This window comes from Carya illinoinensis, chromosome 11 (assembly GCF_018687715.1).
Source record: "Carya illinoinensis cultivar Pawnee chromosome 11, C.illinoinensisPawnee_v1, whole genome shotgun sequence".
Lineage (NCBI taxonomy): Eukaryota > Viridiplantae > Streptophyta > Magnoliopsida > Fagales > Juglandaceae > Carya > Carya illinoinensis.
Window position 1 is genome coordinate 38,348,828 of NC_056762.1, and position 27,936 is coordinate 38,376,763.

The 27,936-nt window shown below is 33.9% G+C and overlaps 2 protein-coding genes and 1 non-coding gene across 14 annotated transcripts; all 3 read left to right on the top strand.

Annotated features, from left to right (window-relative positions):
- Positions 1–5,831: 5,831 nt before the first annotated feature.
- On the top strand, positions 5,832–9,868 carry LOC122282858 (methylsterol monooxygenase 1-1). 2 transcript variants are annotated; one of them, XM_043094914.1, is made up of 6 exons: positions 5,832–6,327; positions 6,884–7,206; positions 8,675–8,822; positions 8,924–8,956; positions 9,263–9,348; positions 9,667–9,868. In XM_043094914.1, exons 1-5 carry the CDS (start codon positions 5,998–6,000, stop codon positions 9,341–9,343), a joined length of 915 nt encoding a protein of 304 aa, XP_042950848.1. In that variant the 5' UTR covers positions 5,832–5,997; the 3' UTR covers positions 9,344–9,348; positions 9,667–9,868. The 2 variants fall into 2 exon arrangements, with proteins under 2 accessions (XP_042950848.1, XP_042950847.1); XM_043094913.1 differs by lacking the exon at positions 9,667–9,868 and having other exon boundaries at positions 5,834–6,327; positions 9,263–9,654.
- A 377-nt stretch (positions 9,869–10,245) lies between these two features.
- Positions 10,246–10,318, top strand: TRNAK-CUU. Its single transcript has one exon. It is a non-coding gene; the product is annotated as a tRNA-Lys (tRNA).
- Positions 10,319–18,426: 8,108 nt separating this feature from the next.
- Positions 18,427–23,762, top strand: LOC122281780. 11 transcript variants are annotated; one of them, XR_006230314.1, is made up of 5 exons: positions 18,428–21,119; positions 21,759–21,847; positions 22,138–22,242; positions 22,537–23,191; positions 23,447–23,762. XR_006230314.1 is itself a non-coding variant. In XM_043093550.1 (4 exons), exons 1-3 carry the CDS (start codon positions 18,839–18,841, stop codon positions 22,210–22,212), a joined length of 2,445 nt encoding a protein of 814 aa, XP_042949484.1. In that variant the 5' UTR covers positions 18,428–18,838; the 3' UTR covers positions 22,213–22,242; positions 22,537–23,762. The 11 variants fall into 11 exon arrangements, 10 of the variants coding, with proteins under 10 accessions (XP_042949483.1, XP_042949484.1, XP_042949485.1 ...); XM_043093550.1 differs by having other exon boundaries at positions 22,537–23,762; XM_043093551.1 differs by having other exon boundaries at positions 22,540–23,762.
- The last annotated feature ends 4,174 nt before the right edge of the window (positions 23,763–27,936 follow it).

Genomic DNA, 27,936 nt, shown 5'->3' on the forward strand with positions numbered 1-27,936 from the left:
ATGACCTTCCAATAGAGACAAACATAGAGAGACTGCTTTATAATAAAAATTCTTCCCCAAAACCTAAAATCTGTTGTTGTAGTTTATAAGTTTGTGTCAAATTACGTATATCTTTGCTAATATATATCTTATTGTTTTCTTCTTCTTCTTTTTTTTATAGATAAATACTATAAAAAAAATCTTACATCACATCTTTCTACCTAATTAATATGTGATTTGTAATCAAGGACCTATGATATAATGGCATATAACCCAGTTCTAAATAATTAATCATATATTACTTAGCTGGATGTATATGATGTAAGATTTTCATGTAGAATTTTTCTTTTTTACCTATATTATTCTTCAATCAGTTGACTAATCATTGATCATCATGTCTAAAGAGTAATATTACATATAGTCGTAGAGTACGCAAACGTCATATTTTGAAAAAGAGTAAAGTTTATTATTAAAAAATTAATTTCTTTTATGTGTATCTTTTTTATTTATTTTTTTAAAATTATTATGTAATATTTGTATACTCACGACTATAACTATCATTTCTGATATCGAAATTCTACCAATAACAATACTTATATAATTTATATTTATATAATTTGGGATGGATCCCCGGAAATATAACTTGAAGGACGATCAAATTTAAAAAATAAAAACATTAAAATACAACGGCTGATTGTAGTAGAAAATGGGGATCCCCGCCAACAAAAACCATCAAGAACTTCTGAAGCGACTGCCCAGTACTAGTATTTTGAATTGTCAAAACAACTAGAAAGATTTTCCAAGGGAATGATTATTCAAAGCATTGAAAGAAGAGGAAACTGTGGAAGATTGAACATGCAGAATGAGCAAAAATGGCCAGCTTTCAGACCAAGTAGACCCACTGGTTTTAAAGCTTCTTTCAACGAAGCATGAACATCAACAGTCACTACATAAAAAACCCATCATTTTGGCGTTGATGATGCATCTTCAGGCAGGCCGCATGCAAATCAGTTTTTACACACATTGATCATCAAGTAATCCTAATATATTCACACACACGACAAAAGGGCATAAATAATAAAAGAGATTGGTCTTTTTTTGTTTAAATAAATAAATTCTCACAGCAAGTGTACTGCCACAGTCCACGCCCCAAATCATTTTCTCAAATCAAATCATCATCATCGTCCCCACACACAAGTCACCGATCAAACGGTGGGGGCCAATCATGGGGCTCCGAGTAGATAGCTCGATCTAGTAATCTACCCCACCACATCATCACATTTTGCTACGTATTTTCTAGTCTCTCTACCACTTTTGGTTTTATTCCCTACAGACCTAATGAAAAAGAAAGAAATAGAGTTGGATTTTAATGGAAAAAACCTTTAAAACAAAAGAAAAAGAAAAGAGAGAACAATGAATGTCAAGAAAATGATGGGTTTGACGTGCTTTTTGGAGTCAAGCTGAAATATTAACTATGTTTGAGTATGGAATTCATTTTAATTTATTTCAAATTAATTATTAATAGATTTATTAATTTTTTAAAATTTTATAAAAATTTAAACATATTTAAACTTATTTCATACATTTAAACGTATATTTTAATATATTTTATATATTTAAACATATATTAAAAAGATATTTAAAATATTACTATTTATAAATCAACTTAAATTATCTAATATCAATCCATTTCCAAAACACTGAGACATCTAGAGAAAATGGTAGGCAGTAATAATCAGTGTAAACATCTATAGATGTTAGCATATTTATGAGAATGTGGCTTTTTATTGTCAATCTGAGAAGTATAATAATACGCTCATAATCTGGGAAGAGTGGAGGTGTGCAGTGGGAAAAAAGCAATCATTGCTTAATAGGTGTGCAGTGGTAAGCAGCGTGAGAGGACAAATGATGAAAAAAAAGGAGTTGCAAAGACTCCAACCCAATCCCATTACTCATTCATGCTTCTTGAGTTATCTTCGATTGATTTTTTATTTTGATTTTTTATCTTTCACTTCTTATAATCTTAGCTCTATCCCTTTCCATCTTTTCCATCTCAATCTCAAGCAGATAGACATTCAAAGAGCCTTTTCATAACCCACTGTTTTCTGGTGGTGGATTCATGAGGGAAGATCATGGTTGTCAAAAGAGATTTGACACAGGTTGTTTGACATATATGGGGGTTGTGTACTTCCCTATCAGTGTGTTTCCCCCTTTTTTTATTGCCTTTTTTAAAGATTCAACAACACGACTATAATTTCAATCAACGTGGTTTTTTCTTTTTATTTTTTCTTCTATATTTTCTTATAAAATTTCAAAAAACGAGTCAGTTTATTCGGAAATTCCTCTCTCCTCCTGTCTTCTGCACTCTCTGCAGTGTGGTCACCGTTGAACGGCGCCTCCCACAAACTCTCAAACTGACGCATTACAGAAATTATTCTGTAAATTAGTTAATCAATAGAAACTATAGATTAAAATTGAGAAAAAATACAATACAGAAAATTTTGAAAAAATATTCATTATCGATAAAATTTGACTTTTTTTTTATATAAAATCTGTAAGTCGAGCTTAAATAACTTCAAAATTCGAGATTATGATGACTTTTTTTTTTTAAATGAGATAATCAAAATTATTATATGAAAATCAACAACATAGATAAACAATAATCTTGCAAAAATTTGGTTAAAATTGAAATCAAAATTATGTCCAAAACTTCAAATCAAATATTTAATAACAAGAAAAAAATGAAAGTAAATAGATGATTTATGGGAAAAATAATAGATATTGCCCCCATTATAAGAAAAATATTTAGCTTTTCTTCCCATATATGAGCAGATTCACCTTCTTAATGCAGTCTTACACAATCAACATAGAATCTAGATCATGATACCTCATATCAATTTGGGCATCATTTCAAATATTCCTCAAATATAAGATACTTTTTAATTTTTAATTTTTTATTATCTATTATTATCTAATCATTATTCAAATACAAAAATCAATATAACTTTTTGAAACTTCAAAACAAAATACAAAAATTAATACAAATTTTTCAAGCTTTAAAACAAAAATTATATATATTTTTTGTTTAAAATTTGTTTTTTTTTTTGTTTAAAATTTGTTTTTTCATTTTTTAAAATTCAACAAAACATTTTAATTTAAATCATTTTATTATTATTATTCCAAATGTCCAAACAAGTTCTTATCGTGCAAGGCATTGTTAAACCGTGGTCACACCGTGGGAGGCCACGGAGCGAAGGGAAGAGGGTTTTGCCTAGGCTCAAAAAGGAGAGAGAAGTTTTTGAACACTGACATGCTTTTGAAATTCAAAGGAAAAAAATAAGAGTGACAAATTGTGTTTTTGGGTTATCAAGACATGGACATTTAAGGTTCTCAAGACATTTAATTGTGTTTTTGGGTTATCAAGACATGGACATTTATACAGGTCAATCCAAATATAATTTGTTAAATTAAATATGTTAAACTTCCAAATCATAACCCAAAACATATAGATAATGGGTTGTGTCATATAACATATTTTGACCCGTTTAATAATTAATTAGTAATATATTAACACGATATGATTCATTTTAACTCGTTTATTTCATGTAAATGGATTGAACAAAAACGGATAATTCATTTGACCCGATTTATATAATTTTACATAAAATTTAAAATTTATATTTATTAATAACCACAATATCTTAAAAAATATATATTAATATTTTTTAAATTTTAACACATAATAAAACTAAGTTAAAATCAATATTACAAACTATACAATAACAAATATGAATATTGGTTTAAAATTATAATCCTAATAATAAAAACATAAGCATATTGAGAAATACTACTACTATAACTTAATAATAATAAAAATTTAATTTTGAAATAGGTTATAAACGAGTCAAAAATGATTAATTTCGTATTAAGCAGGTTGATCTTTTTATAAATCGTGTTTTAATAGGTCAATTCGTTATAATTCAAACTCATTAACATCAAACTCAAATTTACTAATTTTGTATCGTGTATTTATATTGAATTCACGGATCATGCCACATATTACTACCTTTAAAAAAATAATAAAAAGGAAAAAACCCATATGTTAAATCAATTAAAATACCATATAATCCTAAATTCTAATCATTCTCAATATTCTTAAAAACTGGTTTTTCTTTTATGATAAGATTAATAATGAGTGGTCTTTCTTGGTTGGTCCAACTATGATATGTCCTTCTAATTTCGCGAGCTGTGTTTCTGACGTGGATAATAGAACAATATCACATTGGGTATTTTTTTTTTAAAAAAAGTCTAGTTATAAATATATTTATATATTAATTTATTATAATTGATTAAAAAATAAATTTTATTAAAATCAATATTAATTTAAATTTTAAATATAAAAAAATTAATATTAATATATAAATTAATACACGAATTTATTTATATATATAACAAAATTCTTTTCTTTTTCCTCTTTCGTGCTTCACAAAACCGTCGGTATCGATAGTCGAGTGTCGTATGGTTTCCCACGTCTCCCCATTTAATCGTTGAGGGATGCCACTTGCCCTTTCATCGACGTGTTGAAGCGGGGATTCCGGATTCCGCTTTCCTTCTTGTCAGAGCTAAACAAGTCTTGGTCAGATGCGTGTTCTCTGATCCATTATTGGCTTTATTTTGTGATCTTTTTATGAGTAATACTTCTCATTACCTATTTTTATCTTTATATATATATATATATATATATTCAAATTTCTCTTTTTGACTTTTCTTCTCCCCTCAATTTAGTCATATTCATTTTTTCGTAATAAAATATTTAGATATTATAATTTAATTTCAAAAATAAATTCTAAAATTTAAATTTTAAAAATTTAATTTTATAATTTAAATAATATAAATAATATACTCTGCATAATTTAAATACAAAAAAGATGGTAAAGTAATATCACATATGGTTTGAATTTAGATATATGATGAAATGGTTTTAGATCAAACATGAAAGTTAAAATAAAATATTATTAAAATATTATTTTTTTAATATTATTATTATTTTAAGATTTGAAAAGGTTGAATTGAGATTTTAAAAAATTGAATTGTTTATTATCTTTTATGTAAAAATTTAAAAAAATTAAAAAAAAAAATTATAATAATAAAATAAGATAAAATACTTCCTAAATCCAAACGATCATAAATACTCCTTAAATAGTACGAATTATACTTGCATGGCAATTTTAAGGCACAACAATAGAGATATGAATTGGATGCTCGGACCCAAAAAAGGTAAAATTCATTAAAAAAAAAAAAGGTCCATTTCAAATCTAGGTTCAAATATTAAGAATATGTTTGAAAATATAATTATTCTTAATATTTTTAAATTATTTTATTATTATTTATAAATTATTTGAAATATTCCTAATATTTAAATAGAGAGTAACTCTGAAAAAAAAAATACAATTTAATTTACTAGGGAACGGAACAACAGAAATAAAAATTTAAAGCGAGAGAAAAAATATGGTAACAAAGGGTGCATAAAACAGTGGGGGGAAATGCATATGAGTTATGCTATTGATAATTCTCATGCATTATATATTACATATTTTTTAAAATTTTATTTATTTTTAGATATTTAAATTCTTCTATTGATTATTTATATATCACATATTTAATAAAAGAAAAAAAAAGTTTAAAAAATAATAAAAATAGTGATATATGTTAGAAGAGACTAAATAGAATCTTTGAATGCGTACTAGGAAGGGAGGTAAGCAGGCAGGCAGGCACTAGGCAGTGACCCGAGCCGTTTGAAATTCCCGCATAATATAACAGACAATCCAGATTCCAGCTCATCGCTATACCCAAAGACAAACACTAGTCCCTTGAATATATACGATCCAACCTGTCATAGTCATATTTCTACTCTCTCTCTCTCTCTCTCTCTCTGTGTATCCGCCGCTCGTTAAAACCCCCCCCACCGAACATTCTCTGCCTCATTCAGAATCCCCGCCGTCCGATCTCCGAACTCCAATGCTGCCGTACCAGACTCTCGACGAGGCCTCGGTCGCTCTCGGCCGAAACCTAACCTATGCTGAGACCCTCTGGTTTCACTACTCCGCCCGCAAGTCCGATTATTTTCTCTACTGCCATACCATTCTCTTCCTCTTTTTCGTATTCTCCGCCGTCCCTCTCCCTCTGGTCTTCATCGAGCTCGCGCGCTTGGCTGGCTTCGACCGCTACAAGATTCAGCCCAAGGCCAGGTTGTCTTCCGCCGAAGTGTTTCGCTGCTACAAGGACGTCATGCGCATGTTCTTTCTCGTTGTCGGTCCTCTGCAGCTCGTTTCCTACCCTTCTATACGGGTATTATGTTTGTGTGTGTACTTTCTTCCTGTGGAGAATTTTTGTAATGAGATTTGGGTTGAATTTTATTTTCTAAAGGTTATAGGAAACTTGGGCTCGTGTTGTTTTTGTTACTCAATGCTTTCTTTCGTGGGTTTAAAGAATTCTTTTAATGTTCGAATTTGATTTTAGGGTGAGAATCATGGGCTTTTGAATTTCTTCCATTTCTTAATTTTTAAACTTTATGATTATTTACTGGGTTTTCAATGCAATACAGTTTCTGTGATTATTGTTATGTGATTTCTCTGATTCGAGCTTTTGGCACTTGTGGAAGTACTCATTGCGAGTTTTGACATATCTGTATTCTGTGTAATGAGATTTTCAAGCTTTTGAGTTAGTAAGAAATTTTGTTTAGTTTTCTGTTCCATGTTTAGTTTTTAGTCCTGTTTTTTAATTAAGTAATGGGGTTTTGTATTTTGGGGAAATTCTCTTTTCCATTGCTTATGGGATTTTTCTTTTCTTCCTGGAATATCTTTTTGCAATATTGAATTTTAAGCAATTTCCTGTTCATTCACAGATGATTGGGATTCGATCGGGGTTGCCATTACCTTCGGGATTGGAAATTTTTGCGCAGTTATTAGTGTATTTCATGGTGGAGGATTACTCGAATTACTGGATCCACAGATTTCTGCATAACAAATGGGGTTACGAGAAGATTCATAGAGTTCATCATGAATACACAGCTCCAAATGGATTTGCGGCGCCTTATGCGCATTGGGCCGAGATTTTGATCCTCGGGATCCCATCTTTCCTCGGGCCGGCCATGGTTCCTGGTCACCTGGTTACATTCTGGCTGTGGATTGCTTTACGGCAGATTGAGGCGATAGAAACGCATAGCGGGTACGCATGCTGCACATGCTTCTTTTACTGCCCTCTTTATTGCTTTATTGGACTGCGACAAAATGATGCCGGCTTTAGAATTTTTTTCTCCTCTTTACTAATATAATTTCCATGTAAAAGTACGATGGATTTCAATGATCTGCAATAGTGCCTTTACCTTTTTGGTGGTGGGTACTAGGATCAGCGAGATGCCTTCTACTCGTCTTTTCTTTTGTTTTCTTCTTTGCTGTGTTGTTGTTCTGTTTTTCATTTGTGAGGTACTGTTAATTTCTATACAAAAAATTTGCAAAAATGATGATTTATTTATTTAAAGACTATAATGTGAGGAAAATATGTTGAATCTATGCGAATTTCAGTCAAGGAATATGTTGCAAAGTCAGGGAACATGATGTCTTTCCACATCAGTGAAACTCCATAGTCCATACTCTGTTTTTCTTTTGGATTGTTTATATATATCCTTTTGTTGATGCAAAGTTGTAGGATGATGGGTGTGAAATGTGAATGTGGTTGCATGAAGGGCTTAGTTACAATGGCTAAAAGGCAACCTAAAACTTCTGCATCAGTTTATTAAAAAATCGTGTCTCCTGCGTTACATGTGAGGTCTGCATCATTGATGATTATCATTTCCTTTTTGAACTTTATTATAAAAGCTTCTGGCCATGTAGACTTTAACTGATTGCTGGTTGGACTTTCTCAAAATCATTTTTGGTTATAGGTGACACTATAAAACTTTCTTTGCTCATTAATTAACTTGAAGTTTGACTGCCTGTTTAATCCAATATTTTATAATTCTCTTTGGATGTTATGTCTTGTTTTTGCACACCACAATTTTGGTCATGATTATGAAAAGCAACTTAGTAATTTAGATATGCACGATTGTACATAGCAGCGTACTAGAATTCAGTAAGAGGATGGGGAGACAAGTAGAACAAGAGGCAATGTTAAAAATGAAGGTCTAATTGCTGGAAATAACCGAGAACTCATTTTCCTTGTCCTTGAATCTAGGTCTTTGGACATGCCTCTGGAGCTGAGAGGTAAAATAGAAATTAGGGCCTTTTTCTAATTGCTTGGAAGTTTAATTCCTAAGAAGGCACTTGTGCCTCCCCGACACATGGAAGGCAGATCTGGCTATATAATGATTATGATGATCCCTGCTTTCTAGGTGGGGTATTAACAGATGACCACTTTTGGTCTTGTGAGTATTACAGCAGGTCCTAGGTGGGTTTGACTGAGAAGAAATATCCTAGTGACACTAGCAAGTTATTTCAGGTAGTTGCTTGGCCGGCATGCCTAATATTTATATGTTTTGAGCTAATGGCTTCTTACATTATTTAGATTTTTTAATAATCAGTTTCAGTAAAGCTGTATTGTTTCATTTTAACAAGCTAGTGTGTATCCTTGTTGTCTTCACTGAACTTTTACCATTCTTGTAAAAAGCAGATGATGTTATTTATGTGTTGCGATACAGGTATGACTTTCCTTGGAGCCCCACAAAATACATCCCATTTTACGGTGGTGCTGAGTATCATGATTACCATCATTATGTTGGAGGGCAAAGCCAGAGCAACTTTGCTTCAGTGTTCACCTACTGTGATTACATTTATGGAACTGACAAGGTAATTTACAATTTCTTTATTGTGTTTTTAATGTGTAGTTTTCACAGTGAATGCAAGTTAAAAATGTTTCTGAAATGACTTCTTTTGATTATTTGCATCAGGGCTATCGGTATCAGAAGAAGCTCTTTGAGAAGGTAAACCAGTAGTACTAGGTCAATGCTGCTTGAATTATTCTGACTATTTAATTAATTTCATTATCTGGAGCATAAGAACAATATTGAGTAACTGAGTAATTTTCTTGACACTTGTATCCCCTTCATTTTATTCTCATTGATTTAGTATACTGATATATCTAGTATGCAGATTAATTGGATGTACCTTAGGTTGAATCACCTTACTTTATAATAATAATTATTTTAAAGTGGTTGTAAATTGGATTTTTTTATTTATTTTCTTGTTCCTTCTAATGTTGTATTTTCTTTGCTTTTTATGTAATCCAGTTGAAAGGGGAATTGAAAACCGGTGGTGAACAAAATGGAGGCTCATACCATATTTCTACCCAAGATCTTAAATCTGACTAGCTATGGTACTGCAGAACCCATCTGGAACAATGCCCTTTGTTATGCTTCTCACCCATGACAATTTTCTGAAATATGTGATTAGAATTTAGTCCATGCTAGTCAAAGTAGAAATCTTTAGTGGCCAAGGAGGAAATTGACTTGGGGCTCTTCAAAATTCTGTGCGTGTAGCTTCTTCTGCTTCTTTGTTCGCAGCCCGCCAGAGAAGGGGGGGGGTGAACCTTTTTTCTTTGATGTTGTGCTTATAACGGATTTTCGTGAGATAGGATTATGGATGGTGATTTTTGCAATGTCAGATAAATGTTGTTCTTCAATCTCTGTTTCAGGTTTCAACAGCTAAGTATGAATGAAGTACGTATATGCAGCTCCTGCCATTTGAGAGATAAATTTTTCTTTTTGACAATGTATAATGAACAATTAGAGCCCTGTTTAGTATTGCTTGGTTGATTCCCAGAAGTGCATGTTCAAGGTGTATCTTTCAAATCGACTATAGTTGGAGAAAGACAAACGTCAGTTTCTTCAAGTCTAGTAAAGCGTTGCCCCGCATTTATAAAATAAAAAGAAAAAGAAAAAAGAAAAAAGAAAGAAAGAAAAAAAAGCGTCTAGTACCATGTTTCAATGGCTAAAGAAAATAAAATGCTTGCAATTTTGTAATGATTCACATCATCTGAAGTGGTGTCATGGACAATGATGAGTCATATTCTACTACAGAGATTCTTCCATTGTGATACTTTTTGACTACTTGAGTGGTGGGTGTCAGCCCAAGTGCTCTTCGGTTTGCAATTATTTGATAGCTCCATATCAATATGGGCTCTTTTGGGCTTTACCATCAGCGAAACGTTCTTCAGCCTATGCACAAAACCATTACGACTACTTTTATTTTATTATAAATCAAACAACAAAGAGCCCGTCTAGCTCAGTCGGTAGAGCGCAAGGCTCTTAACCTTGTGGTCGTGGGTTCGAGCCCCACGGTGGGCGTTATTCCTTCCTTTTTGCCAGTTTCTGGTGTATTCTTTTGGGGCTTACATATTGGATCTACTTTGCTTATCTCTCTCTCTCTCTCTCTCGACTGGCCACAAATATTTTGCTGCCTGCGTGAAGTCTTGTGTTGCATGCTTTTAAATTAATGTAGAGTTCCAAATTACAATATATTCTTGGAAGTAATGCTCGTGTTGGATTGTAAAAATGAATTCAGAAGATGATAACAAAAACATCAAAGGACGATATGTTTTCGTGAATGGTAAATACAAATAAAGAGGATTGTATTAATACGTAAGTTGCTATATATGGTTTCATGGCTTCGTTTAAATTGTGGGGTGATCTCATCTTATCTCATCTTATCATTATAATTTTTTTAAATTTTTAAATAAAATATAATAAACAATTCAACTTTTTTAAATTTTAAAATAATAATAATAATAATATTTTATTTAATTTTTATCTTTCATATAAAATTATCTCATTTCATCTCTGAATCCAAACTAAAAAAAATTAGATAGATAAACTAGAAAAACTGTGAAATTACTATTTATTTCAAAACCTTAAAGGAAATAGGTAAATTTAATTATTTATATTACATCTTGACACTTTCTCGGGCTAAACTCTTCATCAATCATGAGTGGGTTCAACAAATTAAATATTTAATTAAATAGAGTAAGTGAAAGTAAGATTCAAACTTAGGATTTTTACTCTCATATTAATATATCATCATGTATAATTATTATTTATCTTAAAAGTTTAAGTCGAGATGTAATTATTTATATTATATATTAACAAAAACAATTAGCAAAGCGAAGCAAGAGGCTTTACATTTACTTACCCAAAAAAAAACTTGTATCTGAAATAGAAGAAGAGTTTCGGCTAGATCCAATGTCATGAATAACACCGATTCCTTTTAATAGTGAGGCCCTCGGTCCTCCTGCTAAATTTATAACCAGGCCCGTCAATGCTGGTTGTTGTCAATATCATAAATCCTTTTTGGGTCTTTTAAGGCACCCTTAAATTAGAACAGGCTAGCTCCTGAGTTCCCCCCATTGGCCGGCCCATCAACTTTAGGAAGAGTTTTCAACTCCTCTCTTTTTTGGCAAGCACTTTGTTGATAATGCAAAAAACTATGAACACAACCTAGAGATCATCATGAATATTGGAAACCATTAATATTGATTGATGGCTCTCCATTTGGAAAATCATGCTGCATGGCTGCATTCCCATCATAGCCTCAATTAACTCCAAAGAGGCCCATCAAACAATTATCCCATAAGAGCACTAACTGTATGATCTATCATATAAATATGGTCTAAGGTGATGATGATCATGCAATCTAAGGGATATTTTATTTATTTATTTCTGGGTTCGATCTAATCTAAGCGAAGCGATCTCTAAAGTGGAACAACACAGACATTATCATAATTTCAATTAGCAACCCCCCCGGGGGGGCGCGTCACTCATGTGCTTGATCCATCAAGCAGCCTCTTTGTAGGCCTCCAGTCGAAGCTCCTTGGCCCATTTCTCTTTTCTACACTTTTATAAAGTTGGGAAATTTGCAAATTAGCATTCTCTCATTATGTCATAGACTTTATGCCCTAATTTCTTTTGTGGCATCATTGGTTCTATTTTCTCAAAATTCCAAATTTGACCCACATATAATGACAGAGAGAGAAAGTGAATAAGTGTTTTTATTATACCAATTGTTCAAAGACTTAAGAGGCGAATTTCACCAATTCATGTACTAGCCACAATCAATAAAATAAAAAACATGACGTAATAAATAAATCATGATATGAGGATATTTTGTTTAAAGAATTTTTCAAGAGAGAAAAACAGTTTGAATGTTCACTCAATGATCTAGAGATTGTAAGTTAAAAGCTTTATTGAATTTAAACCAACTAGGTTATAAGAATACTAGTAGTGGGATCAACAAATTTGGTCAAAATTTGACTAGGAATTTCACTTTCACAAATTTTGCTAGTCACTTTTCAACATCATTAAATAACTTACTCAATAAATCTATCACTATTCTATTACAATATTAATTTTGACATTTTCATTTATTTTAGTTATAATTGTAATTTAAATATTTATTCGTTATTAAAAAATTACACATTAACTTTTTAACTTTTATATTATTCCAACGGATAAAACTTTCTAACGGTCCATTTTCTATAACGGTCATATTTTTTCAATTGATATATTCTTTCAATGGTCATATTTTTTCAACAGTCATATTTTTCAAGCATAATATATATGCAAATTAAAGTAAAAAGCAATGCAAAGGATTAAATATATTTAAGAAACAAAAACTATGAAGTGCAACAAGTAAGAATCGAAAAGCAAGAGGGAGAGGAAATTTTTTATGCCAAAATAATATCTGGCCAGCAGTTGGGGCTCAACAAACTTGGCCAGTGGAATTAATGAAAGCTAAAATTACTATAGTTTTATTGAGTCTACTTCAACCAATTTTTATGCTTCCTAATCAAATGTTGGCTAAATTTTAATTTTGTTGAGCTCACTACTAGTACTCTAACATTAAATGAGTACGTAGCTTAATTTAGAATTCCGTGATGATCTCTTGTTTGCCAAATTGGAACTCAGGCCAACATGCTAGATAGACAAAAATAGTTTAGGATTGGAAGGGCAAATTAAACATCACAAAGGTTTTCTTTTTCTCTAAGCAAATTATAATAATTTTAAAAATAATGCTCATAAGATTGGAAACAGTAGGTAATGATATATGTTTGTATAGGTAGGGTATACGTACAATTGTCTAGGCAAAACGGAGGTCTAATGCAATTAAAAAACCAATTATTGCACATTTGGTTGAGCGCATATATATGTCCCACACATGACTGGTGTGAGCTTCGATTCACCTTGCAGAGCCATCGCGTGAGATCGAGTTGTGCCAGCATCGATATATATCTTGCGCCAAAGCTCATGCGAAGTAGTACTCATGATCATGCATAATGCATCGAAATCATGCGAATTTGCGAGTTTTTGTAGTACTGCATGTCTTCTAACCTAATTTTATTTAGAAATTTTTATTTAATTACCAGGCCAAATGAGTTTTTTTGTAATGTCTAACGTGGAAGAACTTCTTGTAATATTTCAAAATGATTAATGGCACTCTAAAAGCTCTCATGAACAAAATGAATGGAAGATCAGTGCGTAGTACTTAATTCCCAGCACCCACGCACGCAGAGATCAGGCAACGGATAAATGATCGATGCAGTTAATTAAAATTAGAATAATCTAGAAATATTTTAATTAGTTTTAACATGGGTTGGATCCTACAAGGTTTGAAACACAATGTGAAATCCAACACCATTAAATTCAAGCTGCAATTATACGGCTAGCAGTACTACTCGAGATGATAATTAGGGTTTGCTGAGATGGAGTACGTACGATCGAGTACATACCATAGCCAAGCAAACGAACGAGATCAGTTTGATCTCGTATAGTGTTCTTCATTTGGGTTGGTTCGTACAAAATAACAAGTTAATTTTTGACGTTGCTTTGAATAAGAAAAGAGAATTTGGTAGGGCATCAGTGCACTTGTCTGGTATGAGAAAACGAATTTAGTACGACTTTAAACAGGAAAAAGGAAAAATATATGGATCAAGCTAAATATATTCAAGGCCTACCAGATAGAGTAAAGTATCTCGGACATATTCCTTTATCTTCGGGATTGAAAGATCAAAAGCATTATATTACCTGAGGCCCACAGAGGTGAAAGGAGACGACGATCATCTGTTCATGCATGTCCTTGCGAAGGACAGTCTGCCCCAGTTAACAGAGAGAAATTGGAGGGATAAAGAGCTGACTTTGTAGACAACTATGTTATTGCCATTACGGATTCTGCAATCAGCTGGTTAGACTTTAAAAAGAAAACAGCCTGACCCAGGTAGCTTAGCCATAAACGTTATTCAGTAATATGGTACAGTATGCTGGTATATATATATATATATATATGTTGCGCAACTAGCTGTGTCATGGCCGATGATTTTTTTTTTTCATATATATTCTTTTAAAACCTAGTCAATTCCAAAACCAAATCAAAGCTTAAAACAAAGATGTCAATATACTAATTCTTGGATGCTACATTCATTCATGTTGTGTTTTATAATTCAAACTTTCATAAATACAACTACGTACGTACGTCTGTTTGTCGTTCCTTTGGAGTACTCTTGTCTCCACGCATGCATGATGCATCCCAATCTATAAGACCACTTTCTTGCATCGCTTAATGTTAATATGGATGTGTACCGGAAGAATGAAAGGTGATCGATCAGAATAACCCTATTAATTCGTTAATTAGTTTTAATTGAATGGAAATTAGAATCATGAGTAATAATGGATTAATTGCATGCATCGATCAAGTTTGGGATATATAGGTGATATAATTAGGTGATCCCAATTTTATTTTATTTTTATTATTTTGAAAAATGGATCGGCAGGCCAGGTGCTGACTAAATGGACACATTAATCCTACTAAACTTTAAAACAATTGGCTCAAAGGTGGAAAATTAAGACATAGATAATTAAATAATTTTAATTACTTTGGTACGTACGTATATAGACGTTATTCTAGGTCAATATTCTAGACGCGGTTGTGAGTTGTGATCATGTTATTATTATTTAATTTTGGTCACGATATATGTGCAATACTCAATAGATCAAGTAATAAGATTTGGTGACATGCAAGGTAAAAGTACTAGCTATATTTTTATTTATTTATTAATTAGATTTATGAGTATTTTGTTTGAAAAAAGGGGTACTACTCTTATATATATATTAATTAAAATTAAGGAGATCAATTCAAACACCCTGTCTCGATCGATCTCTCAATAACCCTCTTGATCGAGCAACGGAGATGATCATGATCATGATTTTTTTTGACTTTATAGCATATATTTTAGTTTTACAATATTAGTACGGCGTTTCTCAAATTGAGTAGAAATCAGACATTTCTTGTGGGCTTTATAATGTGGCTTTTATATATTAAATGGTGTTAGGTGTTCTTTTTATATGTAGACAACACTAACCTATTTTTACCCACAAATTACCAAATGATCATATTTTAACTATTAAATTATTAATTACTATCTATATATGTTTTTTTAATTTTTACCCACAAATTAATTACCACATCATGATACAGAAAAGTACTACTGCATCAATTAACCGATCCGATCCCTAAAGGAATAAGTTTTGATTGTGATGCATGGTTAGAGCACTATTAATATTATTTAAGCATCGATCAAGTAATGATCATGCATGCAGTTATCTTCTGCATTAACACTAACCAGCGCGGCGGATAGGATGCAATTAAGATGGCCGGACTCTTTCATGACGTTCTCGATCTGAAATTTGTTGGCAATTTTTAATTGTCATTTTGAAATTCACATGCAGATTGAACTATATATATATATATATCTTTTGTTATCCAATGTCAAGTTTCAGCACCATGGCCAAACCGCTGAAGCATCATTAATTTTAAAAAATATTGCGTTGGGTTTGTATACTCATTGCTCATATAAATAAAATCTTGATAAAAATTAGATAGGTCATGGCAACATTGTGAGTTAGTAATTTTAATTGTGCCTAAGATGACCTTCCTATTTTTCTTGGGTTGAAAAACTGAAGAAGATCAAAGCCCCAATTGCAACAAGATGCATGCTCTTCTTCATGAGTTGATTGCTGTATTGAGCGCTGGTAATGTTTGGTTCGATTCGCAATCTTATAATATGCGCTCAAAACAAAATTATAGGATAATTAAGATATGATATATATTGTCGAATTCGGATCAAATGTATTAATTATACATAATTATTAAACTAATCGAATTTGTCATTTGGATCATTATATTAATTCAATCATTTAACATACCATTAATTATATTAATAAATAGATCATCAAAACAAGTTGAAACAAGTACTCATGGGTTTGCGGTTAGATTACTCAATCATAATTTGACCAATTCCATGAAATCTTTCAAGTTTCAACTAATTTACGGGTTGATTAATTTGGGTCATCCATATTAACTGATTCAATAAGTCAATTTGTTGGACATAACTCAAAATTATGATCAAAGTAATATATATTAATCTTACGGTATACTCATATATATGGAGATCCAAAACTAACCAATATATGTGAGAAAGAATATTACATATATACAGTCTCACGGATTGTCTTTGTTTTCAAAGAGAATGCTAAATGTACTCAAGGAAAACTTATAACAAAAAACTTACTTTTCTACATGTCAGTTATTGATAAGCTGAAAATCATAAAATAAAACTAATTAAATTAATTTTATAAATAAAAGTGTAACTAAAATTGTAAGTATACGTAGCACTACTTAAAAATAAAACCACTTCTTAAGAGAGAAAAACAAGGCAATGATATATTAGCCTAATCCGATTAGGTAATTAGAGAGAAAAAAGGGGGACAACCTAAGCATTGGGTGCTAATTATTATTATTATTGTTGTTGTTGTTGTTGTTTATTCCTATATAAATAAAAGAAGCTAATTGATCATGAAATTGCTACGTTTCTAATTTATAATGATCCTTTTTTGGGTGATGAGACACTTATATAACTTTTATAGGCACCAGGTCACACATGACACAACAACAACGTCCTAATTCGAACTTAGTGTCACTCTCATTTCTTTTTATTATGTTTATTAATGTTTGTCGATAACCCCATTAGGGCCAAAGATGTCAAATCTGTTTTCAAAATTCTAAATTCTTGTGGTAAAACGGGGGTGGTGGATGACAGTTGGGGTTTATTGTATTCAGCATTGACTATTAATAAACCATTTTTATAACTTATAAAAGGTAATGATCTTAAGTAATTAAGCTAAAAGTATAGGGTAAAAAAAAAGACAAAAATCTTAGTGGCACAGCTATTTTAGAAACTGGAAAAATACGGGTTAGGTAACTTGGCTAAAGATTAACATGTTTGCCAATTCATTGATATTGTAATTTGTCAATGTTTAGGGACAAGACTTGATTGTCGTAACATAGAACAGGAAATAGAACTATATAATATTAAATAAAAAACAGTGACCAAATATCTTGATAAAAAATATATATATTTAAGTAATATCATAGATAATATGTAAATAATAATAAAATCATTTGTGAATAATAGTGACCAAATATATATATATATATATGCTTCTATACATATTAAATTTAATAACACAAGCATAGTTACCTTTATAATTAAATATGTAATATGTAACCTAGTTATTTATGCCTAGTCATTTATATTTATATATTGAATATTATTCATAATTATATGTTAGTTAATTAAGTACTTAAGTGATTAATTATAGGATGTATTCTTATATAGGACTTAGTAGTTTCATTATATACTACAATGTATAACAATAGAAGAAATATATTCATAAACATGTTATAATTTTATAGTTCAATATAAGGTTTATATATTAATCGTAAAAATTTCATTAAATTTAATATTTTATTTTTGTAATTTAGTATATTTAATTATTCAATATATATGTATATGTATGTAAGAGTAGAAACAAAATTTGAAGAATAATTTGACTCGATTCAATTCGTTAAAGAGTAGAAAAAATATCGATAAATAATTTGACTAGACTCAAACTTGTGTTTGATTCATTCAAACTCGATTTGATAAGTTCTATGACCCGAGTTTGAACTCTAACTCGACTAGATTACGCCCTAACACTTGCCAAAGGGGAAATATGTGAAGAACAAGAAGAACCCCAAAATTAACTAGAGTGATTTGGACAAAAAGAAAAAAGAAAAACGACGAAAAAGGGAAAGAAACGGACGAAAAAGAGTCTTCCCTACAAAGACCCACAACGAGACTGAAGACCCTAACGAAAAACAAAATTGAAAAAAATTAAATAAAACAGAAAAACATCAAAAGGGCAGCGGAGAATTGCCAAAACTCGTACCTTCTCAAGTGCGCGTGGTATTCACTCCCCAATCACTTGGCAGTTGGAAGTAACGACCAATCCTCAGTCTTCAGGTTGTGTTCGCATACTTGGGACTGTGGTTTTTACCTTCCCTTGGTACCGGCTCCCATCAACTTGGTTCCATCCTAACTTCCACGCGCATATAAGCGAAGCGTGTATGCGCGTCGCCTTCTCTTCCTCTTTCCTTTTCCTTTCCTCATTGCATCCTCTCTCTCTCTCTCTCTCTCTCTCTAACATAGCTGAAGTGACCCCATCAGTGAAACAAAAACCATTACCTTTTCTCTCGAAAAATCCCCATAGATCGCTGGGCTCCGGCATGGCACTTCGCCGGAAACTCAAACTCCGGCCACTCCAGACTCCTTTCCCTGGTTAAATGCTACCAAAAAGCTTCAACTTCAGCATCTCTATCCGACTCCGCAAGAATGACGACAACGACGACTCTACTACTGGATTAAAAAAAGAACCTTTGAAAGTTCGGAATCCCCAAACAAGACCACAGCTTTTGCCTTCCTTTTCATTTGGGTCCTCGCAATGGCGGCTACGAACACTTCGGCATCACAGCCAGTGGACTCAACCGCGGCCGCCCCCTCCTCAGTCTCAACAGACGAGCTGACGGCGAAGGCCGTACACAAGAGGTACGAAGGGTTAGTGATGGTTCGTACCAAGGCCATAAAGGGGAAAGGAGCGTGGTACTGGGCGCACCTGGAGCCCATGCTGGTTCATAACAGTGACACGGGCCTTCCCAAAGCGGTCAAGCTCAGGTGCTCCCTCTGTGACGCTGTTTTCTCGGCCTCTAACCCGTCCCGCACCGCCTCAGAGCACCTCAAGCGCGGGACCTGCCCCAATTTCAACTCCGTGGCCAAACCCATTTCCTCTATCTCACCTTCTTCTGCTTCCCTTGCTTCCCCGGCTCCTTCTCTGCAACCCAACAATCGTAAGCGTAGCTCGTCTTCTGCTTCAGCTGGTGGTGGTGGGGGCGGCTCGGGTTCTTCGTACCAGGTACCACCGCTGGCGATAGTGGATCCGTCGAGGTTCGAGCTGGCGTACACGCAGGCGGTGTCGGCGACGGCGGGGTCTTTGCTGCCACAGCAGCCGCATTTGATGCTCTCTGGTGGGAAAGAAGATTGGGGAGCCCTTGCTATGTTGGAGGACAGTGTGAAGAAGCTCAAGAGTCCGAAAACATCACCTGGGCCGACACTCAGTAAGAGCCAGATTGATTGCGCGCTTGATTTTCTCGCTGATTGGGTCTTTGAGTCTTGTGGGTCGGTCTCTTTTTCGACCTTGGAGCATCCCAAGTTCCGAGCTTTCCTTAATCAAGTTGGGTTGCCGGCGGTCTCCCGTAGAGATTTCACCGGCGCTAGATTGGACGCTAAGTATGAAGAAGCCAAGGCTGAGTCTGAAGCAAGGATTAGAGACGCTATGTTCTTTCAGATTGCCTCTGATGGGTGGAAATTTAAGAATTATGGCGTTTCGGGGGAAGAAAGTTTGGTGAACTTAACCGTGAATCTCCCAAATGGGACTAGTTTGTATCGTAAAGCAGTGTTTGTCAGTGGCTCTGTGCCTTCCAAGTACGCAGAGGAGGTTTTGTGGGAGACAATCAAGGGCATTTGTGGGAATGCTGTGCAGCAGTGTGTAGGAATAGTTGCAGACAAGTTTAAGGCCAAGGCACTGAGGAATTTGGAGACTCAGAATCACTGGATGGTTAATCTTTCTTGTCAGTTTCAGGGGTTCAATAGTTTGATTAAGGACTTCAGCAGGGAGCTTCCGTTGTTCAAGACGGTCGCTGAGAGTTGTTTCAAGCTCGCTAATTTTGTCAATTACAGGTCTCACATTCGGAATAGCTTTCATAAATATCAGTTGCAGGAGTATGGACACTCAGGGTTGCTAAGACTACCGTTGCGCGAGTGTGAGAGTGTAAACTTTGGGCCTGTATATACATTGGTGGAGGATATACTGAATTCAGCTCGAGCACTACGGTTGGTTTTACTGGATGAATCGTACAAGATGCTAGCAATGGAGGACCCAGTTGCGAGAGAAGTTGCAGAGATGATTCAGGATGTGGGGTTTTGGAATGATTTGGAGGCAGTGCACTCGTTGATTAAATTGATCAAGGACATGGCTCAAGATATTGAGACGGAAAGGCCATTAGTTGGGCAATGCCTCCCACTTTGGGATAAGCTTAGAGAAAAAGTGAGGGATTGGTGTTCCAAGTTCCACATCGCAGAGGGACCGGTAGAGAAGGTGATTGAAAGGCGTTTCAAGAAGAATTATCACCCAGCTTGGGCTGCTGCTTATATACTCGACCCTCTTTATTTGATTAGGGACACTAGTGGAAAGTACCTTCCACCTTTCAAACGCTTGAATTCTGAGCAGGAAAAGGACGTGGACAAGCTCATAACCCGGCTTGTTTCCAGGGAAGAAGCTCATATTGTGCTAATGGAACTTATGAAATGGAGAACAGAAGGGCTCGATCCAGTCTATGCACGAGCTGTACAGATGACGGAGAGGGACCCCGTTACTGGAAAGATGAGAATTGCCAACCCGCAGAGCAGTAGGCTTGTGTGGGAAACGTATCTTACTGAGTTTAAGTCGCTAGGGAAAGTTGCAGTTAGGTTAATCTTTCTTCATGCAACTTCTTGTGGATTCAAATGCAATTGGTCTTTCTTGAGATGGGTGTGTGCCCATGGGCAATCAAGGGCGGGTATGGACAGGGCTCAGAAGTTGATATTCATTGCAGCTCATTCGAAACTTGAGAGACGGGATTTTTCAAGTGATGAAGATAAGGATGCAGAGCTGTTCACCTTGGCCAACGGTGAGGATGATGTGCTTAATGATGTTCTTGTCGATACCTCCTCAGTGTAACAATTTTCTTTTCACTTGCTTAGAAATTAAATTTGTAGGATTTATTGAATTCTTTCCACAACTTCTTGTTTTTCTTCGTTTCCATTTTGTTATTTCTTTACTTTACGAGATTTTGGGGGAGTCGGGTGGGAAAGAGAGGTCATGATGGGGGATTGAATTTTGTACTCCTGCTCGGCCTCATGAATCGAGCAACTGTCCACCTTCACCCTAAATATTGGAGTTTTCGGGTTTGCAGAAAAAAAAAATCTTCTTGTTTGTAAAGATAGAAAATGCTGCACGAACAAAGTTACCCAACAGTAAGAATGTTGTAAAATTTTTGTTCCTCAAGTAATACAAAATAAATAATATATATGAAGGGGAAAGTATTTTATATTTCTCCTTAACTATTACGATTGAATTTCCGTCCTAACCTTTGCTGTGAGAATTTAGTGGACTAAATAATGGATGGAAATATTTGTGAACAATAGAGAGGTGATGACTTTTATTTTCAGCAATTATATATTAGAGATGATGTGATAAATTTCTTCTTTTTCAGCTTGTATATCAGAGTTGATTCCTTTGTAACATTTGAACTTTAGGACTTCAACAGATACATTTACAGGCTCTAGTTGGTTATATCAAGAGGACATTGGTTACTCCAAACTAACCCCGGTCATTTCCTTCTCAGAGCCTAAGAAGGTGCTGCTTTATTCTGCATTCACTTCTTATATTACTAATCTTCTCTTTTTCTTGATCAATAAAATAATTTATCTTAAGAGGCAATAAGATTAGTTGGAGAAAGCTTGTGCGAATGTGCACATTTTTTTACCAAAGTTCAATTGAACTTTTGAAACCGATGTAGCCGAACTATTGGCCCCATGTTTTCAGATTCCACAGCTGTGTGGATTCCTGGTAGTTCCTTTGTTGGAATGGCACGATCAATCCTCTGTATAACAACACTGTTCATTAGTGCTCTTTTGTTAATATAGGAGAATGATCGAGAGGGTTTTTGCTTGGAAGATCCAATTGTTCTTTTTGCAAGCCTCTTGTGGTCGGTCTCTTAGCTAATCCATGAACTCCCTCAAGAAGCTTAGGTACTTTTTTGCTTGAACCTTTACTTATTTATTTCACCTCTACTTTAAAGTAGGTTTTAGCTCATTATCTTGTCGAAAATGTCTGCCCGTTGACAATCCACTTCTCCAAAAAAAAAATCCATGCACACATTTGTTATTTTCCTTTCAATATCTATTAAAGGAGAATAAGTTCCTCTCTTTTAGAGAATTTTAACTTTTTCTGTTGCCAAAAAATAATAATAATAATAATAAATTATTGCCAGTCGAACTGAAGCTGTGCATATGATGATACTGAGTTTATCTTTTTGGTGGCAGAAGCATTCGACAAAGATATAGTTAATGGCCTGGAGAGGCCACCATAAATGGTTGGTTGTTAGTAGAATAGGTTGGACCATGATTTTTAGAAAGAGGAACAGTTTGCCAAAAGGATCCGAGAAGTATTTGACTAGAAATTTCGGCAGTGATGAGGCGGCATCTTCTAAAGGCCTGCAGAGAGAGTTTGCTTCCAGCCGGGTATAGTTATGTGGGTCAACTACCTCGTAAGGACCTAAGAGTACACCTTTCTAGCTGGAAGAGCACTTTGTTACTGTTTCCATCTTCAAACATATATCCTGGTTTTTGTGTCTTTGAGAGAGTGAAGCCCCACAATTGCAACAAGTGGACGTCTTTGTCCAAGATTTGTTTATCAGAGAGCAATCAGGGATTTTAATATTATTTTTAACCCAATCAAATCAGGGTTACTTCTCTCTTAAACATTCTAAAGCTCATGAAGTTCATGCAGACTTAAATTGGGTGATGCCCCCCGTGATTACGAGAAAGGTCTCGAGAGGTCCCAGAGCAAAGAAGACTTGTCGGCTCGAAGCAACACAGGAGATAGATGCTTGAGACTGATTCTACAACAAACTTTGAATCGATTTTTCTGGTTTCAAACAACCTTGGGATCGTTGAAAACCATATTCAACAGAAACTGGTAGTGCATGCAGTACTGGTTTATCATTATTTTTTAGGATATGTTTGCAAGCAATCGCATGCAGTTACATGTTGGTAGGTTCATTGATTATCCAAGAATATGTTGTCGGGATATGCATGTCGTCTCAAAAAATAATCAATTCTCTAAAGCTATTATAGCGCCATTATTTCCAACGAGTGTCCATTGAATGGCATTAAATGAGATGTTTATGTACTGAAGAATGGAACGCGTATTTACGATCATGTTAATTTGCAGGCCAGAGAAAAGATGTACGTGCTATGCTAATTGGAAGTACTGCAACATTATTGGCTACCATGTTGTACCCTAATGTTTTTGCATGGCATCACACGCTATGGCTACTAGATACAACTTTCTTTATGCCAGAGGAGCATAATAATTATGCAGGTGACTTGACACCAAACGGGAAGTGAAATAAAGCGGTTCGATGATCTGTTGGTGAATCTTTTCTCAAGACAGCAAAATTTCAAAGTTGCTTATTTCCAATTTCTCGGATTTCTATAAATCTTATATTATCTTATCAAAAAGAAAAGTGAATTCACGTATTCATTCAGTTTTCGATCTTTAAATGCCCCCTAGCTACTCTGAGGTCTGAACCCTATATAGATATGATTGATCATCATCTACATATTCTTCTGTAATATCCTTAGAGCATTCATATTGGTTTAAGCATATGCATATGTAAAATCACATCTTTTAAAGATTTAATTTGTCATATAAGCAAAATTTCCACATTGGCTTATGCAAATTTGAGACAAAATAATAATAAAATATTATCATTTTTTTTTTTTTTTTACTTTTTTTTTAATAGGATTTGATATTCAAATATGTAAAATATTTAAGTAAAATATTTTTTGAGGAGTGAATGAGTAAAATATGTAGTAAAATATTTAAAGGTAAAATATGTAGAAAGAGAGTGGGAGGAGAGAAAAAGAATGAATAAAATATGTTTTGGAAAGTGAATAGTAGATCTTTAAACATGTAAAGGTACTGTTCATAGTTATGTAAATATTTGAAGATGCATAATCCAATGTAGATGAATTTAGGTTCATATTATGTAAATATAACTTTGCATATGCATATGCATAGACCAATGTGAATGCTCTCTATAAGTTCTTTATTCTACGTGTGCAACCTGTTTTGAATGGAATAAAGGCAGACGGGCAAAAATAGATCTTGAATTGTGGATTGGCCGGTACTGATCATTCAACGTACAATAGCTTGGCATCAACCGTGCATTTTTCACTGCAGGTAAAGGGGTTGCCCTATCGATCCAGAAGGCCATGATCACTGTTTACTTTGCATCTTTTCTTACGTAGTAAAAGAGAGAAAAGATTTCCCAAAGATACCGGCATCCATTATCCATATATATATATATATAGATCATTTATTTGCAGATCACATCATACAAAGTCCCCAAAGCAGTTTGAAATATGCACACCCTCGATCTGATCTCCCTCTTGATTGATTTCAGAAATCAACCACACACCTGCACAAACAGTTAAAAAAAGGTTAAAATATCAAGTGGGTCTATCCCCTTTTTGTAGGGAATGAATTGAGTATGGTATTATTTCACCATGCACCTCGGTCTAATTACTCATTTAGTGGAAAGACAAATTCTTGTCGGCAAGACTTACTAATGCTATTGCTGACTGCTCACCAACTAAGGCCGTGTACTCTCTCTCTCTCTCTGTCTCTCTCTCTAGAGGTTGATCTTTTCATCAGTATGGTATGCTTCACTACTCCATTCTTTTTTTTTTTTTGTGTTAAAGGGAAAGGAAATATCATGATTAGTATAGGACGACCTCTCTCTTTATACAAGAATCTTCTCCATTCCAATGCTCCTCATCATACAACTTTTCTTTTTTCTTTTTCTTTTCCCTCCATTCTGTTCATATTATTATATAATTCAGATTTCTTTCAACACTCATGAAGAGTACTACTGCAGATACAGAAAAAGATTACTGCAGCTTGCACTTTGTCAATGTTTCAGGTGATTTAAATCTTAAGTTGATGGTCTAGCTAGCTAGTAATCACCACTGAGTTGACTATCGTGGGAATGATCTAAAGCAATTGAAATGATATTATCAAATTAAAAAAAAAAAAAACGTATATAAGATAATAATTAATACGAGGCAGCCATGGGAAAGTCAAATCCGAAATTGTCTCGAAATTACGAAGTTTTTATCCACATATCATCACTACATCCATGCATGCAAGCGACAGCAGCAGCAGCAGGATTTGCCATTAAAGCTTCTTATAGATTCTGCATTCTGATGAAAAACAAAAACATAACGATATTCAGTCAAACTTTAATAATGTGACATTTTCTAGCTAACACGTCGTTCGTGACTGACAAGGAGGTTTCACATGAAATAAGAGAACATAGAAATTCTGCAGGCAGGATTCCAGAAAAAAGAAAAGAAATGAGTACTGAGCATACGTTAATTCAAAATAATTAGACTAAAAATAGATACGGTTGAACATTATTCTTTAATTTGTAGCCATGCAGCATTTGGACCACAAGTTTTTTGGGGCCGTGTGGCTTTTTCATTGACAAATCACAATTAAAGAAATAGATCGATCAGGCACATGAGGAATTAAAATAATTTCCTTTTGGAAAGAATGATATGGTCTACGTTGCTTTCACTGTTATTTCACATGGTACACTAATTTCTGCCAAGTCCTTCGAGTAAACTGGCACATTATTCTTGGAAATATTGGTGCCAAAAAAGTCGTATCTCTTTATGTATTTTTCACCAACCCGCCCTCCCCCTCCAACTTGGTTTTGTTTAAATGTCCTTATTTGTGTCATTACTTAAATTCTGTCTGTGGACCCCATTCAAAAGAGACACTAGCTAGCTAATGTATATATATATATATATATATATATATATGCATGTAAAGAGAGAGATCAGCTGAGGCAATATTGGCATCATTTATCCAATTAATTATATCTTCATATAGTCCAGTAGTACTGATGATGATGATCTATGCAGTCTCATGTCTACATCATTTTCTTTTCTCACCACCCATCTCCAATTTTGAATATTCCTATTATGTTCAGTGGAGATAGAGGAGAGGATCGGAAAAATTTGGACTCTCTATTTTTTAAAGAAGTAGCTAGATTATTAATGTTTGAAAAAGAGTTGAAATTCCTTAGAAAATAGATAAGAGAGGATCTAAGCTATTATTTATTCTTCCATTACTCTCTGTCTGATGCATGCAGTTTAGTTGTAGGAATTAATCATTCTGGTGAATTTAATAGTAATTTTACATGCAATTTTTGCCAACAAACAAGGGCACAAAAGCAACAGATCATATACTGTTTAAGAGGGAATTTGTAAAGAACTTGAAGATCAAGAGTGTGTATTGCGTTAGATGTGTACTACTGGAGGGAGCAAGCCCTCATGATAGCCTTTCTCTTGCGAGTATAATTGGGCTCGGTACGTGGCCACGTGTCAAAATCATGGACTTTATGTGAACTCCGTACGTACGTGGATCCCACCACCAAAGAAATTATTGTATGGGAATCACAACCTATATAAGTGTATACACACATATGACATACTAAGTAGCCTGGCCCCCACACATTGGTGGCTATTATTCCATTTGAGGACCCCACGCCGGCCGCCGGGACCTACAGGCGTTTATCACGGACGTCCAACGCAATTTTGACCGACCGCTGGACTTATCTTGACATTTGTTCTAATTCTGCAGACGTTAACCAGAGTCACACCCTCCACGTCGGATTTCGAGTGACCTACTTGCCCCCCACCTCTCGTCCCGCTGTCTGGATTCTAACTTCCAAATGAATTTATTAGCAAATCTTTTACTCGAAATACAAAATGATTTATAAATTATTTTTTTGTATTATATAAATTTGTGTAAACAGAAGGATCAGAAATGTGACTCTCAGAATTTAACAGGAACGTGGACGGAGTACGGAATCCGAATCCGGATGGCAAGTTGATATCCTGATTCTCCAGACAAGGATGTCGTTTCGTAAAGGGTAAGTTTGCGTTCCATGTGAAACACAGGAGGTCACGTGCAACAGAAGGAGCTGCCAACATCTGTTTGACGACCAGAGAAAGAAGAGTGACTAATCTTCATATCTATTGTGTCAATGTCCGTACACCATGACGCATAACTTTCTTGGATAGTGATGTCACTTTCATTATATTCATTCTTTTAAGACTTCCCATCCAACGTAATTGTCCTCTTTTTTTTTTTTTTTTTTTTTTTCTTTTTTTCTTTTTAATTTTTTTTTAAGTCCCCATCAAGGTAATTGGAATGTGCAATTATCATGTATTTTGTTTAGATTTATTTGAAAAAAAATTATAATTTCAATAATAATTTTTTTTTAAAATTATGTGATATTTATATATTTTAATATTGTATCTAACATTATCTATTATATATATATATATATATCATTCTTGGATTTTTTTTGGAAAATTTATTAATGTCATTTGTTGCCATTATTTCTATTTGTATGTTAAAACTAGAAAATGTTTTTTGTATAAACTTCTCATTTCATTCAAAAATTAGAAAATATTGGTGATGAAAGGTCTTTTTTTTTTTGTTTTGTTTGGGGGGGGGGGGAATTTTTTTTTTCCTAAGCAAGATACTTTCGTTACAAAATCAAAACAAAGTCTAGAAATACAAAAAGTTCAAATATAGTTCAAAGAAATTTACACAAAAGAAGGGGGATCCTTTCCACTATG

Excerpts from the sequence above, each read along its gene's own strand:
- LOC122281780 (XM_043093549.1), top strand. The coding sequence starts at position 18,839 with ATGGCGGCTACGAACACTTCGGCATCACAGCCAGTGGACTCAACCGCG. Across the intron at positions 21,120-21,758 it reads GCTGTTCACCTTGGCCAACG|ATACATTTACAGGCTCTAGT; the intron begins GTGAGGATGATG and ends GGACTTCAACAG.
- LOC122282858 (XM_043094914.1), top strand. The coding sequence starts at position 5,998 with ATGCTGCCGTACCAGACTCTCGACGAGGCCTCGGTCGCTCTCGGCCGA. Across the intron at positions 8,823-8,923 it reads ACATTTATGGAACTGACAAG|GGCTATCGGTATCAGAAGAA; the intron begins GTAATTTACAAT and ends TATTTGCATCAG. Across the intron at positions 8,957-9,262 it reads AGAAGAAGCTCTTTGAGAAG|TTGAAAGGGGAATTGAAAAC; the intron begins GTAAACCAGTAG and ends TATGTAATCCAG.